Source organism: Haemaphysalis longicornis, unplaced genomic scaffold (assembly GCF_048455015.1).
Source record: "Haemaphysalis longicornis isolate Haplotype H1 unplaced genomic scaffold, Haemaphysalis longicornis Haplotype H1 scaffold_2, whole genome shotgun sequence".
In the NCBI taxonomy this organism is placed as follows: domain Eukaryota; kingdom Metazoa; phylum Arthropoda; class Arachnida; order Ixodida; family Ixodidae; genus Haemaphysalis; species Haemaphysalis longicornis.
The window spans coordinates 236,679,682-236,699,756 of record NW_027526295.1 but is presented as its reverse complement, the minus strand read 5'-3'; the positions used below and the strand labels follow the sequence as shown (position 1 = coordinate 236,699,756).

Genomic DNA, 20,075 nt, shown 5'->3' with positions numbered 1-20,075 from the left:
GGAGGCTTATCCTAACTATAAAAAAATTCTGCGTGACTTTGTCGCAGTATGCACTAGATATACACACAAATAACGTTATGACACACGTTTTTGCAAAGTTGCGTTCACGGGCGCTGAAGGCGGTGTGCGCGGCGGGACCGACCCAGAGTTGCGCGGGTCTGCCGTGGCTGGCGCTGCGCTCGCCCGGCAAACTTCGCTGTCCCTCTTGAGCCGCTCAACCAGAAGTTGCCGTCCCTACTGGGACGCACTCCTGCTTCGCTCACGGTGGCCTTCGAATTCTTGACGAAAGACTGTACGGTCATGGACAAATCAAATGCGATCGCGAAAATATGAACCAGAAGACGCTAAATTCAGAAATACTGTTCATAGAGGATCAATAATGGCACGCTATTGGTATATTTGGAAAGCCACATTTCCCAACTTAGTTTTTGTAATAATTAGGCCACGCGTCATTTTTGATTTGCATGGAAAGAAATTGCGGTATCTGTGTGTTCTGGTTCATGTCTTCGTGTACACGTCACATTTGTCCGTGAGCGTACATTCGTAAAGAACACTTCATCCGACGGAATTATGGAAAAAGGGAAAAGGATGGTCAGGAGAGAGTGGTTGCAGGTTACTTAGCCTGCTATTCTGAGTCCTTCTCTTACTCGAGCCTCCAGTCGAGGAGATCCTTGAAATCAACTTTCCCGTGCATAGACATTGCGGTATCCTCCCCTCAGCCGAGTGGAGGGAGTAAATGGAGTGGAGGATGGACTCAGAATATGGCCCTTAGTCACTGAGCTCTGAGAAGGGAAGAAATTTATCAGCGGGAACTTGTTCTCCCGAATGATTTTGGAATATATTTGGCGCCATCCCCCTCCGGAACTCTTGTTCCTGCGCGCGAACGTTGCCCGCAACTTAGCCGCTTACTGAAGACGATGCTCAGAAAGGTAACGGTGACTTGGCTGCGAAACGGAAACAGCTTGCCGATGAGATGCACCACCGGAATCAGCGCCAAGCCGTAGATCAGGAACAGTGCAAGCGAAGTCGCTGGCAAAAGGCAGAAAAGCGACACATTATATTTTTTTGTAATAAGCAATGGAATGGTCCACATAGCGCACATTAGCTGAGAAGTCAAGCATCGTAGGAAACAGTAAAATTAAATTTTTTAATAAATCTGTTTTCAGACAATCAAAACTCGAACTCAATAAAATGCGAATTTAGTGTCATCAGTGCACGTGGCACTTCAAGAATGACCTCACCATAACTTTTGCGAGATAACAAAGCCAGATGTGCTCAAATCGCAGCGAGTTATCGTCACTCACAGCGTCCCTAAAAGAATCTTTGACAGCTTACGAGGCCCATCATTCTTTCACTCTTCACATATTTACGCTCACTGCCGCTATTTTGATACAGTCACAATTTCGGAGAGGGAAAAAAACAAAACAAGACGGTCTGATGAAGACTCGTTCTGGGATCCCGCCTCATTCGCTCCGATTGCGCCAAAAGCGGGCTCGAAGGGATCACGCAAATTCTCCCGTACCTGTGTGCATCGGACTGCTTCAGAAGATGATTGCTGATTGCTATTGGTTTCCCCTTTGTATTGGGTGATGACGTGTCATCTTACCAAAAAGAACTAATATACCTATGTTTTGTACTTTTGGTTTAGTACTATCGCTGCTTAGGGCAGGTACAAAAAACGTATTAGGCACAAAATACCTTTTTTTCCTGTTATAGGTGGTAACTGTCCTAGGTAATATTCCCCTCTCTGCTTTTCGTCCACCGGCATTCTAATTTTTTTTTTCGTCTACTCGACAGCCTTGAAGTTAACTGCCTCTGTGCTACCCTTGGATCCTAGGGCTTCTGGAAGCCGAATATTTCCCTCATATAGATTTGGATGGATACCTTCGCATTCTAACACTATGTCCGCATAGTTTGTTTCTTTTGCGCCTATCGTCTATCTTTCTGCGCCTATCGCCCTTTCCCGAGCCGGGGCGGCGTCCCTTCCTTCTCTCACGGCGTTGCTAATCGCGGAGGCCGTACACATACATGCACACAAACACCCGCTCGCCGGACGCACACAAGACCCTACACTACGCAGGCGGGGCGTGTCCTCTCTCTTCTCAGCTGTACTACCGCTCGTTCGCCCTTGCTCCACAGTACGCGCCAAGTCCCAAATGCTCCAGAAACGCGCACAGATTTCTCGTGGTCACCTTCCTAGTGCTCGAGCACAACCGTGTGCCCAGCAGCGTAAACCCACCGAGGAAGAGGGCGCCCCTGCCGAAGAAGATATAGACGAAGGCTGGCGCCAGGGCGGGCACGTAGAAGGTCAGGTATGGGGCGATGAAGTCCCACAAGAAGTGGGAGAGCCAGTACCAGCAGCCGCCGAGGCCGGTCATCGCCTGGAGAAGCTCCAGGCCCGACAGCGCCTCGCTGCGCGCCAGGGCACCCAGCGAGACGGTCAGCGACGCCAGAAGCACGGAGAGGACCAGCACGGCGCCGAACGCGTGCACGTCGTTGAAGGCGCGCTCGAGGACCTGCTCCGCGCTGGCCGCCCACCGCGCTCGGGGAAGGGGTCCCGCCCGGGCGCGAATCCGAGCGCCGGCCACCCGCGACACGTTGGCCAGCTGGGCCGCGTGCAGCAAGGTGAGCGCCGCGCCGCTGGACGCCCAGCGCTCGCCCGACCACCACAGGGTCACCCAGCTGCTGGCGCCTGCATGCGAGAGTCGCCCCAAACAGCACCGAAGGCACGACGGGGTTGTGAGTGCTAGGCCAACCCTCAGCTGTGCTGATGATCGCCCAGATGAACGAGTTACAGTGAAAGAACAGGAGCTGCTTGTCGTCGCCACTAGGAGCACAGTGGCGACGACAAGCACCATCTTGGGACTAAGCGCTCTCGATTTTCGGTGCAGGTGCCAGTCTGCGCAGCTGTACTCAGCTCTACAAGACTGCTAAATCAACCATGCGTTCCACAAGGAAACTGCGTGACGGGTTTTTTCAACGACAGTCGGCGGAACTTGACATCTGCGCAGATCATCGGCGCCAGAGTCACTGAAGCAAGCTATAAAAGAACAAGGAACATCTCTGACAAGCACACTTGGCAGTGGCGACCACAAGCAGCAACTTGGGACTAAGCGCTCTCAATTTCGGTGCAGGTTAGTGTCTGGCAAAGCGTTGCTGCATGATCTTGTTTTTGACGTCGTCGCCTCTGCCAAGCTTCTTGTAGAGCGCTTATTTTTGGCGTTCTGTGAAATCTTATGCTGTACATGTGAAAAATTACCAAAGACATAGCAAAAATGAAGGAAGAGATACGGGTGGAAGTTGAACAGGAACTTCTAGCTGAGATAGAGGCATCACGTGAGGCATTTGAGAGAGAGATGCGAAATGAATTACGCGACCTTCGAAACGAACAAAGAGGCATTGTTCAATGCTTGTAACACTCTCAGACTGACATTCATGACTTGAAGAAACGGCTAGAAGTTGGACTTGCAAAGAATGGAAAACTAAGGAGCGAAATGATGACCTCGGTGCAAAATGTCAAGTTCTTGAAGACAGGGTAGTTGATCTGCAGAAGAGAGTCCTTCAAATCGAGCAATATTCTAGGAATTGCAATCTTGAGATACAGGGTGTTGAAAAGCAAGAAAACGAAAATGTTATCGAGATTGTCTCTAAGCTTGGTAAGGTCTTCAGTGAACCCATTTCTCAGGGTGACATATTAGCCTGCCACTGCGTTCCGACACGAAATTCTGACAAATCGAACATTGTTGTACAATTCAGATCTCGCGATAAACGTGAACGTGCTATAAAAAGGCAAAAAGAATGAGGTTGGCAAACGAAGACATGGGATATGAAAGCACATTGCCTATCTATGTTCATGAACATCTGTGTCCGACCCTGAAGCGTTTGCTTGGCATGGCTGTCAAGAAAAAGCACGACCACAAGTAGAAATCAGTGTGGTCCTTCAAGGGCAAGATGTACGCAAAGAAAACTGAAACTTCGCCAATGATCCATGTAGCCGACGAAAATACAGTAAAGTCAATCCGAAACCGCTTTACCGCAGTAATAATGGATCAGCCGGCTTACCGACAGTTCGTCTTGCCAGAATGTTTCGGGTATCAAAATTTAAAACAGCATTCCGTAATACACTTCAATGTACGCTCCGCTACTAACAAAAAAGAAGAAATTTACCATTTTTTAAGCCAGTTTTCCTTCCGATATAATGTTGTCATGATTACTGAGACGTGGTACAGTGACGGTTGTCAAATGCTTCAGCTTCCAGATTACAATGACTTCTTTATAAACCGTCCCGATCGGCGAGGAGGGGGAGTCGCTATTTACGTAGAAGAAAACATGCACTGTGAATTCGTTTCGAAATTTTCAGTAGTCTCAAATGACTACGAGGTATTGGCACTCAAATACGACAAAGACATCATGGTTGCTGTATACCGGCCACCAGAAGGCAATATCTCACAATTTCTGCATTTCTTCGAAAATATCTTAGACCACGTGTCCAACAATGGTTTTCGCCTTGTTTGTGCCGGTGACTTCAATATAAACGTCTTAGAAGATACTGCAATATTCACCGACGTTTGCACTACACTTAGTTGAGTTGGATTTCTAAACCTAATCAAAACACGTATACGCGCGTCACAGCAACCAGTACGTCTGCCTTTGACCTGTTGATTACAAACGTTGAAACTAGTTTTTTTCTGCCGGTACTATCGCATCAAGCCTACGTGATCATTGTCCAGTTTTTATGATATATAATAACAAAACAAAAAAACAAGAAGCATCACTTTGAGGCTAACAAGACCCAGGTTGTGTCTGCGGCGGCTTTAGAATCGTTTAAATGCGAAATAAGCGCTTGTGACTGGTCCTTTGTATATGATATAAATTCGGTAAATGACGTTTATTCCGAGTTTATGAAAACGTTTCTCGCCATTTACACTTGGCACTTTCCGTTCACAACCTGCACGCAATTCAAGAAAATGAGAAAGCCTTGGGTAAGCGTGCTCACACGAAAATGATCAAACGAAAAAACAAACTGCATCATCCATTCTTGCGAACAGGACTGCCGACGATGCTGCAGGAATTCAAGAAGCAGCGTAATCTACCCAACAAAGAACTAAGGCGAGCAAAGGCTGCTTATTGTCATTCCGTGTTCGCAGATATTGATAACAGGCACCCGGATACTGCGTGGAAAGCTATAAACCACGTTTTGGGGCGGGGACGAAATCATTTCACACCCGACAAAATCCCTGAACGGAAACCGTGCTACTCACACTTAAAGAACACATAATAGATAATATTGAGGAAAAACTGTACACTTTAGGTCTCTTTATTGACTTCAGTCGAGCTTTTGATTTCCTGAAGCATGCTATCCTAATAAAAAAATTATGTACATGTGGTATTCGGGGAAAGGCTTCGGACTTGCTAAACTCATACTTACACAACCGTCAGCAATGCATGTACCTAGACATCCACAAGTCACCGTTTCTTTCTATTGCAAAAGGGCGTACCGCAAGGAAGCATTTTGGGAACCTTGCTCTTTAACGTCTATATCAACGATATCACAAAAATAGACCCAACCGTAAAATTTATTATGTACGCAGACGACAGACAACTCGCCCAACTTTCAACCCTTTTGACAGCACTATACTTATTTCCGGTACTGATGCCAGCGATTTCATTGCAAAATGTAACGACGTGCTTCGGAAGCTATCCGTTTCGTCGCAGTCGAATCAAATTAGCATTAGTTCCAATAAGACTAAAGTAGTTATCTTTAGGTCTAAAAATAAAGCACTTAACCTGCAAAGTAACATAATTTATGAGGATAAAGTTATTGACATAGTAGACGAACACAAGGTTCTAGGCGTTACATTTTCTGCACCCCTAGGTTGGGACACACACATTGTTAACCTTTGTAATAAACTGTCCTCAGTCACCGGAGTATTATCGCGATGCCGGGATTTTCTTCCGGCACAGGTCAAACTGCAAATTTACAACGCATTATTTTCATCGCATGTTAACTATTGTAGTCGTGTGGGTTACGACAAATAAAAAAATGAAATAAAAATTCTGCGGTTGCAAAAGAGAATGCTCCGAAACATCGCCAATATTCCGTATCTGGCATCAACACAAAATGCTTTCCCAAAATATAGCATCGTCAAAGTAAACCACTCGTACAGGTTTCGTAATTTAAGTGCATTTGTTTCTGCATCAAACGCACTAAAAAGCGTTTTAATATCACTCTAATCCCTAACAGCAAGGGATGCTGATTCACGCACGCGCAGCACAGAACAATGGGTATACTGCGCGATTCCGCATTAATTATAAATATCAGGCTCTGCGCTTCAACATTCCCACCATTTAAATGAACATAGACATACACATTGAATTTCCCGCAAACAGTTCCGGCAATACTTCATAAACTTGTAGTTTCCATCACTGTTACAATCATTGCTGCTGTTTTGTATTTATGTGCTATTGGTGTTGTTCCGTGTCTTCCTGTGTATAGAGCTGTCTTTTTGTGTTAATTTGTACGAACTGTGAATTTTGAAACCGTAGATCTTGTATAACTTTTCGAATTCAGCTTATTGTGAACTACGTACCAAGGATGTACTCTTTCATTTGCTTTCGTTATGAGTGATTTTTTTTTCCTTTCTTGAACCCTGCCAAGTGAGGGTTTCCCAGCCACTGTCAAGCTGTCTTCAGCAGCTTGTAGCCCGTACGACCTTCCAGCTTTTTCTGGAGAAAAAGATTATTATTATTATTATTATTATTATTATTCAAGCAACGCAAAACCAGGAAATGTAAAAACCAAAAAAACAAGAACATGATTTGCCTAAAATAAATACGGCACATAAATTTGCAATGACATAAAGGCACTTAAGCTACAACCGTTTTCAAGTCGTTTGAGAACAAAGAAAAAGAGCTCTGGAAAATATCAAGACGATCAGAATATTCATTATATGCACATTGTATTCGTCCATCTGCAGAATACAATGTGCATATAATGAATATTCTGATCGTCTTGATATTTTCCAGAGCTCTTTTTCTTTGTTCTCAAACGACTTGAAAACTGTTGTAGCTTAAGTGCCTTTATGTCATTGCAAATTTATGTGCCGTATTTATTTTAGGCAAATCATGTTCTTGTTTTTTTGGTTTTTACATTTCCTGGTTTTGCGTTGCTTGAATTTCTGTAGGTTTGAGTGCCAGTGCTTGTAATGCTGAGCTTCTTTCAAAGTTGAAACTTCCGAACATTTTGTTATGAAACCTTCGTTTTATGCGTATAACTTATCTGTGTCATGTTCAGTGAATATTTCCTGTTTTTCACGTGCCTTGAACATTTCGCTGTCCGAGTGTCATGGCTTGCAACGCTAGGTCTCCTGTTTCTTTTCTTTTCTTTTTTTTTTTTTGCTGTTTTGCTTTCTGAGATTACTGTAACTATCTTTACTTTATTGTTTCTTTCATGCATACGGTTTTGGGTGTTGTGTTGTCTTGATTTTAGTTTGTTTTTATGTATGTTTTGTATATGGTGTACCAGTACCAAGACCCTAGGGTTGTTCCTGGGCACCGAAAATAAAGGTTGATTGATTGATTGATTGATTGATTGATTGATTGATTATTATTATTATTATTATTATTATTATTATTATTACTAATGAATTGAAAACTGTTGTAGCTTAAGTGCCTTTATGTCATTTATGTGTCGTATTTCTGTTCCGTATTTATTTTATGCAAATCATCATCTTGCTTGTTTGTTTTCCCTTTTCCTGATTTTGTGTTGCTTGAATTTCTGTCGGTTTAGGTGTCAGTGCTTGTAACGCTGAACTTCGTTTTTCCATTTTGAAACTTCCTAACATTTTGTTACAAAACCTTTGTTTTATGTGTATAATCTATCTCCGTCATGTGCATTGAGTATTTGCTTGTGTATTTTCAATTTTTCACGTGCCTTCAACGTTTTGCTGGCCGGGTGTCATGGCTTCTAACACTAGGCTTCCTTTTTTTTTTTTGCTGTTTTGCTTTCTGGGATCTCTAACTATTTTTATCTTATTGTTTCTTTCATATATATGGTTTTCTGTGTTGTGTTGTCTTGATTCTAGTTTGTTTTTATGAATGCTTGTATATGGTGTACCAGTACCAAGACCCTAGGGTTGTTCCTGGGCACCAAAAATAAAGGTTGATTGATTGATTGATTGATTATTATTATTATTATTATTATTATGGAAAGCCCTGATTGATTGATTGATTGATTGATTGATTGATTATTATTATTATTATTATTATTATTATTATTATTATTATTATTATTATTATTATTATTATTATTATTATTATTATTATTATTATTATTATTATTATTATTATTATTATTATTATTATTATTATTATTATTATTATTATTATTATTATTATTATTATTCAAGCGACTGAAAACGAGGCATGACTCGTACGCTTCCTTCTACGTCGCCGTGGACGACGTGTGTTTCGAGAAACTGAGAGACCCTGCGCTTTGGCCGCGGCACTGCCTGTTTAAACCCTTCCGCGGTGAGTTGTGTGAACAAATGATCTATGTCGAGGAACACCGTTTCGATGGCGAGTAACTGCAGTTTTGATTTTTTCTACCAAAATGTCCGTGGGCTACGTACTAAATCTGCCGAATTTTTTTCTAATGTAGTTTCTTCTTGCTTTCCAGTAATAATTCTTACAGAAACCTGGCTGTGCCCGGAAATTAGCTCTAATTCCTTCTTTCCCCCAAACTACCAAGTCTTTCGGCATGACCGCGACCCTTCGTGCGGCAAACAACGGGGAGGTGGCGTTTTGGTTGCCCTACACGATTCGATTAAATGTAAACGGCGCCTGGACCTTGAATTGGAAACTGAGTCTATCTGGTTAGAGGTGCTTTGCTCTCGGGGCAAACGCCTCTTACTATGTACTTACTACATACCACCCGAGACAAGTGCCACTGACTTCAAACATGCCCTAAATTCAATAGAGATTGTTGTAACCTCTCACAGTGATCACGATTTTCTAATAACTGGTGACTTTAACGCACCCGGCATTACATGGGAAACTCAGTTGGTTGATCGGGCGTCCCATCCGATATCACAGAAGTGTGAAATTTTGCTAGATTTTATTTCTTTCATTTCGTTACAGCAATGCAACTTCATTAGGAATCGGTGTGGAAACGTTTTGGACTTGTCTTTTACTAACATGGAACACGTTGAGGTGTCGCGTAGTTATATTGACCTCGTAAAACCAGACAGGTTTCACCCCCCATTACTCATTTCAATTTCTAACGTATCCCTTGCCCACCACAGTCCTCCCATCAACCCACCAGGCGTCCGTGGTTACAACTTCGCTCGTGGGGACTATATTGGCTTGTTTCACTTCCTTGCTGAGACGGATTGGTCACCATTGGACACTCTCAATGACGTAGACGAAATGACTGATTTTTTCACCGAAGTACTTCACGATGGCTTAAGCAGATTTGTACCCAAAAAAACTAAAAAAAGTAGCAATTATCCGTACTGGTTTTCATCTGAACTAAGAAAGGCCCTTGGTAGAAAGAATCGAGCTCACAAACAAGCAAAAAAAACTGGCCAAGAGAGGTGGCAGAGCGAGTTTCGTCAACTCAGGTCGCATTGTAAAAATCTGCTTAAGCGCGATAGGTCCAGTTATATAGCCGCGGTTGAAGCCGATGCGCCGCGCAATGCTAAAGCTTTCTGGGGTCATGTCCGTGCACAAACTTCCAAAAACAACCCTGGAGATATTAACCTCATTGACAAGAGGGGTGACAGCATTCCTGACGTTCCTAATGCTTTTGCTCAACAATTCAGTTCAGTATTCGGCAAGAAAAGTGCAGCCTGCCCCCCTCAAGTGTTTCCGGGGTATGATAAAAGCTCAGAATGTTTTATTTCGGAAAGTCTTGTATCAAGAGCTCTAAAGCGAGTTAAGCCCTCATTTTCGTGCGGCCCTGATGGCATTCCTTCGGCGGTACTGAAGGCGTTTGGGGATCTTCTTGTTCCGGTCTTGGCGCGATTATTTCGAACGTCACTCAATACCGGCAAGTTCCCTACTCGTTGGAAGACTGCGCGGGTTGTTCCTATATTTAAGTCAGGGTCAAAGTTAGACCCCACAAACTACCGCCCGATTTCTATTCTCTGCGCTGCTTCAAAACTCTTTGAGACTGTACTACATACAGTACTCTCTTTCAGCGTAAAAACTATATTATTACCTCAGCAACACGGCTTTTTCGCTGGGAGATCGACCACCACTAATCTCGTCAACTTCATGCTGCATGCTTCGGAAGCTGTGCAAGGGAGAGGTCAACTTGATGTAGTCTACTTTGATTTAAGCAAGGCTTTTGATGTCGTCTGCCACGAGCTCTTAGCCAAAAAACTATCTGAGCTTGATATACAACCAACCCTGATGTCTCTTATATGCAATTATCTATGTGATAGGTCATGTTTCGTGCATGTAAATGGACATTCTTCTCTTTCCTATGAGGTCACCAGTGGTGTCCCTCAGGGCTCAGTTCTCGGGCCACTTCTCTTCTCAATCTTTATAAATGATGTCGCGACAATATTTAATGATTGTAATTTTCTTTTATATGCCGATGATGTAAAAATATTTAAATCTGTTTCCAACTCTGCCAGCTGTTCCGCTCTCCAGAGAGCAATCTCGTCCTTCTCGCATTGGTGCTCATGCAACAAACTCCTCATTAATACATCTAAAACTAAGGTAATGACATACACAAGAAAGACTGACAACATCTTGTTTCCCTACAACATCAACGGTGAATTACTCCCACGTGTGGTAGAGGTTAATGACCTAGGCGTCACTTTCGACAGTAAACTGAGCTTCTCTCCACATATTCAGGTAATTACTCGTAGAGCTCTTCGATCGCTTGGCGTTGTCTGTCGCGTGTCCAAGGAGTTCAAGGAGCCGATTTCTCTTCTCAAGCTCTACACAACTATATGTCGTCCTCAGCTTGAATATGCATCTGTTGTCTGGAACAGCACGAGTAAAACAAACCGTAAGCTTGTAGAAAGAGTCCAAAATAAGTTCATATCTATCTTCAACCATCGCTTTGGCGATAGTAGTAATTATAACCCTGGATCGCCCTCTTCATTGACGCTATCATGCTTAACTTCCAGGCGGAACAAGGCTGATATTCTCTTCCTCTTTAAAATTATGCACGGCATAGTGTCTTGTGGTGAGCTGCTACAACATGTCCGTCTTTATGTGCCGCAAAAGTGGACCAGGAAACATGATACCTTTTGCAACTCCAATTGTCTGCGTGTCTTGTGCCCTGTGTGCCGACTGCAATGCACGTACAATCGGTACTCGGATTACCTTGATATATTTAATGATTGTCCTACTCTGTTTCGCAAACATGTCTGTGAGTTTGTATTGGCGTAACTGCCAACTTTTCTTATTCTGCATTTGTCTTTTATCATTGAGTTCATGCACTTGAATGACTTTCATTCCGTAACTTCAACATAAGCTATGCTTTCGTTTTTTTTTCGTATTTTATTTTGTATTTGAGAGATGTGTACATTATGTTTCGTGTGTTTCTGTTTCCGTGCGCCAGCACAAAGGCCCCCCCCGGCTGTTCCTGGGCACGCAAATAAATGATTGATTGATTGATTGATTGATTGATTGATTGATTATTATTATTATTATTATTATTATTATTAACTCAAAAGTAATGTCGTTACATTTCAAAGGAAATCGTAATGCGATTACTTTTCAGGGCCGGTCATTTGGGACGTAATTGGGTTTCGATCACGTTTTCGAAAATTATTTGTGATTTGAGCGCAGGAGTATCATCGACATGTCTCCCGGTATACCTGGAGCGGCGTTGGCGGCGTGGAGCTCGATGCCCAGTCCCTGGCGGCGCCATTCGCCCACGGGTAGCGACCGGAGGAACTCGCCCGGCTCCTCTTGCAGCGGCAGCAGGTGCTTGACGCCGCTCTCCTCGAGCAGGGAGCGCAGCACGATGCCAGCGAAGACGGGGCTCGCGGGCCAGTCCCGCACGAAGGCGCCCAGGCCCACGCTGCGCGCGTCCAGCTTCACCAGGGAACCCGAGGCCGCGTGCGCGCCCAGCGACGGGGCCCGGCCCACGAGGAACAAGTGGAGAAGGAAGAACAACGCGCCGCACGTGATAGCGTCGCGCCCGAACTTGCTCACGTGCGCCCTGAACAGCAGCATGTTCTTGAGTGACAGGGCGGAGAAGCGCCGCCTCGCCGACCACCACGTTGAGAGATTAGAGACTCGATTCTGGTGCTGGCTCAGGGCTGCGCGAGTCAGGGGAATCTTTGAACATGGCACCCCGAAATGGCCCACGAATTGTGCCAAAAAAATGCCTGACTGCTCAAAGAGTACAAAACGGCTGAATGAACACTCTAAATGACGCTAAGTACCTCGGGGAAGCGCCTATAAACGAACTTAACTAATTGAGTTAAAAACATATGGATGAATTTGGCTCTGGGTGGTATCCTTCGCCGTTGCTTTGTGCACGCGAGCTACGCCACCTTCAGCCAAATTTTGTGCATTGCGTGAACGCCCTACGCGTGGTAGTAAGGCCAGCCTTACAGAACCTTTCATGATTCGCACAAGGCGGCGTTTGGCTGCCGCGCGGCGGCTCGCGGCCCTGTTGTCGCCGTTGCGAGAACCGATATGAACTGGGCTCATCAAAGACGTGTTCCGACAAGCCATCTGCAAACGGCGGCCGTTACGCCAAATCACCTCAGCTACATTGGCCCCCACTCCGGTGCATCGTGCACCGGCTTCAGGGGAAACCACCACAAGAACCATGGACGTTGTTTTGGGTATTTGTTCCTTTTTTGCGTCGTGCGCAACATGCCCAACGGCTGTTGACGGTTGTGAATTTCTTATTATGCTCCCCCTTCCGCGAGGCGTGGCAGCAGTGCATTTGGGACGGAGCTAGAGGGCGCTACTCTGCCGGTTGGAGCTTCCATGTTTTAGCCCACCAGCGTGCCACTGTATCTTCGCTTCTCTCCACTCGCCACGCAATAAACAGTTCAAGTTCGGCCTTTGCTCTTCGGCGTCGGAACGGAGGCAACTCTCTTGCAAGCCACTTGCCAGCCACGCTGCCTCAGCAAGAGGAGGGCCGGAACGCGGCTCGGAGAGCCAAACCAACGACCAGCACAACGCCATCGGACGGAAAACCACGGAGATAAGACAAAACCGAGAGCGGAGCAGCGGCGGAGAGGGAAAATAAGAAAGTGCTACCATAGCCTCCGCGATCGGCTGCCGCCGGCAGCCCATCGTGGAGGCCACGGTGCTACCAACGCCACTAGATGAGGGTAAACTCCCCGTTGAGATCAACAATATCCCCAGTTCTTTTCTTTTCCCTGCTTTAATACATCCCCACCGACAACTCCTGACAACATCCGCCCTATTTCGCCGATGTCGTGCATCGGTAAGTTTTTAGAGCACGTGGTACACTACTGCCTGACTGCGAATCTGGAGGACAACGACCTGTATCCCCACACCATGTTTGGTTTCCGCAACCACCTATCTACCCAAGACGTACTTCTCCAAATTAAAGAGCAAGTAATTTATAACCTCAACAAAACACAGCCCAGCTGCATTCTTACCCTTGATGTGCAAGGCGTTTTCGACAAAGTTAGAGCCAGTCTTCAAGAACTTCAAGCAACCAACTGTGGACAGGCAATATACAATTATGTTCGCGCTTTTGTAACAAACTGGACAGCCATCATACCCCTCAGACCAATAAATTCTGACGCATTGCCCACTCCCGCGAAAGGAACACCGCAAAGATCCGTACTATCCCCTCTGCCACCAATGCTGGGTGCGACAGCGGAGAAGATGAAGCGATGTACTACGGGGCGTTAGCTCAGTGGCTGCTGTGAAATAACTGGGATCATACGGCGCAGCCTCAACACATGACACGGAAGCCGTACCACGTACAAGTCGAATGAAACACGCCTTGCACGTGTTTTCCCCCAACACAACATGGCGGTGCACGCAATACCCCCAACCCCCAACTCCCCAACCAACACAACATGGCGGCGCGCATAATACCGTTACATGCGTTCGACGATTGCTTCCACATTCATTTCTAATAAAAGTGCTTACGTGCCACAGCATTCCCTTTTTCGCGTTTCACGTTATCACACCGCTGAACCGTGCACTTGTCATTCCACTACGCGTTTTGGTCAACTGTCCACAGACAAATAAATCCAAGTTGCAGAAGGAGGTTCGGTGTCACTCCGTTTCGTTTACCACAGTAAGAAGGTTTCGTCGGGTTACCTGCCTGACTAACACTCGTGTTTCTAACACGAAAGTGTTTTATTCCCGGATACGGGGAGGATTTCGTTGACGTCATATCCGTCATGGAAGTGACGCCAGCACAACGAAGCAAACGGCCTGTAAAGGGTGCACCCCTGCACACAGGGTGTTCTTGCGGGGAAGCAACCTTTAGTACTAAAGAGTACGTTATACTTAGGGTTGTTCGTTTTCGGGTTTTATATTTTAACACAAAAGTGTTTTATGCCGGGATACACCAAGATTTCACTGACGTCATATCCGTCACGGAAATGACGCCATTACACCTTTTGCCGAATGACCCGCCAGCAGGACTTCGCTCGCCAAGCACACCCACAAGACAGCCGCCGACCCTCAAAATGCATGCTTAGCTGCAGATTTAGCTGCACATTTCACTTTCATGTTTTACTGCGTTCCTATGACAGAGGAATCTACGACAGTGTGCGTGTGCGTGTGCGCGCGCGCGTGTGTGTGTGTGTGTGTGTGTGTGTGTGTGTGTGTGTGTGCTTGTGCGTGTGCGTGTGCGTGTGCGTGTGCGTGTGCGCGTGTGCGTGCGTGTGCGCGCGCTACGCTGCACGGAATCTGATAATGTGTCAATGCTTCTTTATGCTTGAAGTAGCGTCTTCTTTCCGGTAAACACGTTCGTGTCGTTCTTTAGTTACTGATGCTGCTACATCAAATACCGCATTTACAGTACATTTCAAAGCTTACAAAGCCTGGTTGTACTGAACCCCTCTGCGGGAAAGCAGTGCCAACCTGGAGCTGCAGCTCAGCAGCCTGCGTCGGTTAATTTTTGCAAATGTTTGCGTAGAACGCGGCGCCCACCTGTGACGTCGAAGTCAGAACTTGGTGATGCAGCATACGAAGGCTGGTGCACCCTATTCCAGATCCTGCGAAGACAGCAGCGATACAAATAGTTCATGCGTATCACGGCAAAACTTATTCGCGAGGCAAGCTTTCTGCGTTCGCGCAGAAATGAGAGGGAAAATGCCGTACTACGCCTCCTGGTGTGAAGCGCCCACAAGCTGTCGAAACAGTAGAGTTCATTGCATATCGATGCATACACGAGTCAGATTTGACGCTGTCATGTGTCTACGCAGCGGCTATCGAATGAGTAGGCTATTGCCGATCCAATTACCAGTTTATTTTACCGTGTAGTGTTCGGCTGTTCGAGAAACACATGTTTTCTAACTAGATGCAAACAGTACAACTTTTAAATTGCTGATTGAAATGATTTCACTCAAAATTAAGCATCGCCACTCTCATTGATTACCGCAACCTCGCTGCATTTAGTACGCTGCTGTGCGTTCACGGCAGTTGATCAGCTCTGCCATCAGTTCTCGCGCGCAATCAGATGCGCCATAGCGCAATATGTTCGCTGATTAAGGGGCCACGTAAAGGCCACAGCCACAGGCCTTCATGCACATGAAACCACGGGGTTGCCTAAGCACCTTGTTTAGGGTGATTCTCATAGTGAGTTGTAGCCAAGGACGAAAGGTGTGAAAGACGGATCGGAAAGGAAGCCGAATTAACAGAAACGAGTGACCTGAGGGCAATGGCTGGATAACCATATAGTACCACTAGAAATTGATCCCGTACATCAAATCGCGATGTAAGACAATTAATATCGATACAGTAACTTAATGCGTCACGGTTCGAGCCTCGAACAGCTCCTTCGAGAACAAATAGCGTTGAAATTAGGTGCGGTCTCCAAAAAAACCTGAACGGTTAGGCCCGACCATTAGAATACGCTAGCGTCCATCCGTATCCACTTGTGGGAAGTGTCTACGGTTTCACCATGTGCAGAAATTGTGGCTGACGATACGGTGGACGTTACAGGCTTCGCGAAAAAAGCAAGTGCCACAGTTTTTCCTAAATACAGTCAGATCCAGCAGCGGAAACAACGTGAAAGGTTACTCCCAGACAATGCAAAAAAAAAAAAAAAAAAAACTCGACATGAGCTATGCTATACTCGGTTACAACTCAAGAACGGCACCACCTCATGTAGTGTATCACTCCGCCAAAGCGCCGGACCCGTGACGTCAGTGCGCGCGCGTTTTGAAAGGGGTTTGCTATGAATGCGTGATATCGTCTGCTTTGTCTCACGCAGTTTGTTTGTCGTCACTGGAGTCGTTTAGAAGCATATTAAGTTCAAAAAATCACGGGAACGGCTCACGCCATGTTCAAAATATTCCCAGTAACGCCCTACTTGCGCCGCGCGGAGAAACATCCGGCCACGGTGATAAGGCACAGCGGCAACTTCCGGTGCCGTTGTTAAGTTGTCACCGAGTATAGGAAGTGGGGTGACCAGTCTCATCAAGCAGGCAGGGGCGATGTGGCCGCCTTTGTGATTGTACCGTCCCCTCCAAACGCCGTGAATTCACCGACTTTTAGAAAGTCAGACTAAGGTCAGACGAGCGTCGTCTCGCGAGACGACGCTCGAGCGAGCTGGCCCACACCACGAGCAAACCTCATGACGGCGTCCTCGATGGTCCGGTACGGCGCACCGACGTGCGAGAGCTTCAAGGCGCGCTTCTGTGCACGCAACTGTAGGGCGATCTCCCGCGCCCTGGCTTGATCCGTGTTTGGCAGGTAAATCATCATCTCGAGCCCGATCTCGGACAGGACTCGGTACTCCGGATTCAGCAACTGTAGCCGATTCCGAATGAGCGCACTCGAGGCGTATGGCAGCAGCTGCAGGCAGATTCGGTAACCCAGCCCTGCGTGCAAGAGTGCGGGGGCAGGAGCCGCCGTTTAAGCGGCTCCTCACACATGGCGGAACCCACGCATATCGAACTCAAGCGGAATCATCGACAATTAGGCATGTGGGACGGCCAATGTTTCGCCTGGAACAGGACATGACACGACAGGACAGGACAGGACAGGACAGGACGGAACGGAACAGAACAACAAAAAACAGCCCAAGGCCGTACAGAACAGAACAGAACAGAACAGAGCAGAATAAAATGGAGCGGAATAGAACAGAACGGATCAAAACAGAACGGAACATAACATAACGTAACATAACGTAACATAACCAACATAACATACCAGAACATAACATAGCATAACTAACATAACTAATATACCTTAACGTATCATAACATAACATAACATAACATAGCATAACATAACAGTGCTGCTTCTCACTGAGGTTTTCGCGAAGATACGCGACTTCGTTGTTCAGCTGGACGACCCCACGCGCAAGAATCACAGCGCGGTCGGCGAGTACATCGACCTCGGCCGACTTGTTAGATGTCATGATGATAGTCGATGTCCGACGCATCAGCCACAGCACCTGCGACAGCAGCGGCAGAAATTGGCTTGGCCAGAAAATTTTGGATATGACGCAGAGGAAACTCCCCCACCCTAGACGCCAAACTAGTGGCCGTCGGGCCTCGCTTTTCTTATCAGAATACCGTGATGCTCAAAAGATAAAGAAAGGCTAATGTCAGGGGCCGCTTTTTACTTTTATCTCACTCATACGTAGCAAATTCTTGTTTTGCGCTTGTTTGCTTCAAATAAGCAGCAGTGTATTCTGAGTGGAAAATGTTGCACAAGTATAGTTGCACACGAGAAAATCTCTGAAAAAAAAAATAAGAAGAACAAATTGGATTTATAAATACGTTACAGAAAAAGCTTGATAAATCGGCCCACGCACAATAGGATTGAGCAGATTCTTCGTTTGTTTTTATTGACTTGCTCAATTCTGCAGTTTTCTACGTTGTTCTCGCATTTTCTTGAATGATAACTACAAAACACATTCCCTTCACTGTATTAGCCCATACTAGTCTTCAAATGAGGTATAACAACAGTATTACAAAAATAAATAATTTATTTTCCTTTGACGTGGTACATCATGATTCGAGCACCCGTAGTTGAAGAAGCACTTCCTTTACCTCCGAGACGAAGCCACGGCACCCCTTTTTTGGCAGCCGCTCATTAGACCAAACCGTACGAATTCAACCCCCAGCGTTTTAAACTCGGTTTATAAGATTTCGACATATATTGAACAATTTTTAAGATATCTTAAATTTTAATAAGGGAGCGGAGGGAAGGGGCGTTTTAGACTACATCGAAAAAAAAACACTGAAGGCTCGTGATCACACAACTTCGGGTACGAACTGGACCCTTCCAAACAGGCCGTGCTCCAGCGTACGATTTCCTCTACTACACGGTTTATAAACGAAATAACTGCGGGTATGCGTGTTGCAACAAATCAGTTATAACGGTGGAATACAGAGTTCTTGTAACTGTGTTTTTAAGTACCAATCCAGTCACCTCACCGCTTCTTAATTTAATAGTTTACTCTACGACAAAAAAAAATGTTCGTGAGAGCGCAAAAAAAAAAAGAAAAACAGTATCTACCAGTGGAACTGCCGGTCCTTTAAAAGCAAGAAAGCCCAACTGGGGCACTACATCTTCACCTCCCCTTTCGATATTATCGCCTTGCAAGAAACCGATACACCGAAGCCCGAACAACGAGGATACGATACCTACACCCAAGACTCTACACACCGGACTGCAATTCTGACGGCCCGAACGCTCACCGCTCAACAGGATCACATCTCATCTCCCATAGCTCGTACATTCGACTAAGTGATCTCAAGAAAACCTGGGCAGTCCAGTCTGCTCATATTGAACGTATACAGCCCTCCACAGCACGCTCTCCGTAAAATTGACCCACTTCTGTGTGAATCCATCAAGATCGCTGGCGCCAATCAACTGATTCTGCTTGGGAACTACAACGCCCCGCACCATTCCTGGGGGGATATTCCACTGCCTCCAAAAAAGGCCTAGCTCTGCTTCACGCGACCCAGCATCATCTTTTTACTCTGCGCAACGAGTTGGCGACGCTGACAAGACGGAACAAACGTTGCAAGAGACACCATCCCGGACCTCACGTTCGCGCGAGAAGCACCACACTTACAATGGGCACGCCGACCACTCGGAAGTGACCACTGCATCCTTGCCATCACTCTACCTCAACTCCCTTACGCCGCGAAACTGGATAAGCAACACTCATCGACTGGCCTTCCTTTTGCGAAGACCGCGCCTCCCTCCCCCCCGCTGACACAGATCTCGACCAGTGGACCACGGAGCTCATAGCCCTGGTACAAAAACACAGCAAGACCATGCCTCTTGCTCCGGAAAACCCATCCGTTGACTCTCACCTAGACCACCTGTGGGATGCAAGACACGGCTTAGTCAATGGTTGGAAGACACGTAAACATAATCGTTCCCTCAGACTACGAATCCCCGAAATCACCCAACAAGCAGCCAGCTATGCCAGAACACTTCAAACCCGGAACTGGCACTTATTATGTGACCAGCTAGGATGCACGCTAACCACGAAGTGCAGCACATCCTTCGCACTCTCCTGGGCTCCAAACCAACCCAAACAGCTAGCAGTAGCTTCGACCCCTTATCCACAACCACACGCATCCACCGCAACATCTCCGTGCGTGAGTCCGCGAAAAACTTTTTGATCCATCTTCCCAGTCCCTACCCCCTTCACCCCCCAAATACTTGGGGCTCCCAAATCCTAACCTCGATGTCCCCTTCACAATTCAGCAACTGGAACAAGCGCTCGCCCGTCTGACGAGAAACACGACGCCCGGCAAAGACAAGATTGCGATCAAGATCCTGCGCAACCTCGACAATCCGGCCCTCACCTCTCTCCTGGCACTCTACAACAACCACTGGGAAGCAGGAACCCTTCCACCACAGTGGAAGCATTCAGAAATAACTCATACACAAGCCACACAAACCGA

General features: G+C 46.2%; 2 protein-coding genes across 2 annotated transcripts in view; both read right to left on the bottom strand.

The window, feature by feature from the left end:
* Nucleotides 1–2,858, bottom strand: part of LOC144168566 (uncharacterized) — a 36,365-nt gene extending 33,507 nt beyond the window's left edge. Inside the window, exons 1-2 of the mRNA XM_077697522.1 lie at nucleotides 2,240–2,858; nucleotides 910–1,029 (exon numbers count right to left, since the gene is read on the bottom strand). Coding sequence (XP_077553648.1) covers nucleotides 910–1,029; nucleotides 2,240–2,858 — 739 coding nt within the window. The remainder of the gene's footprint in view (nucleotides 1–909; nucleotides 1,030–2,239) is intronic.
* An 8,929-nt stretch (nucleotides 2,859–11,787) lies between these two features.
* Nucleotides 11,788–20,075, bottom strand: part of LOC144168565 (phospholipid-transporting ATPase ABCA3-like) — a 53,347-nt gene continuing 45,059 nt past the window's right edge. Inside the window, exons 12-15 of the mRNA XM_077697521.1 lie at nucleotides 17,452–17,599; nucleotides 16,772–17,021; nucleotides 15,127–15,191; nucleotides 11,788–12,284 (exon numbers count right to left, since the gene is read on the bottom strand). Of these exons, the coding sequence (XP_077553647.1) occupies nucleotides 11,788–12,284; nucleotides 15,127–15,191; nucleotides 16,772–17,021; nucleotides 17,452–17,599 (960 nt within the window). The remainder of the gene's footprint in view (nucleotides 12,285–15,126; nucleotides 15,192–16,771; nucleotides 17,022–17,451; nucleotides 17,600–20,075) is intronic.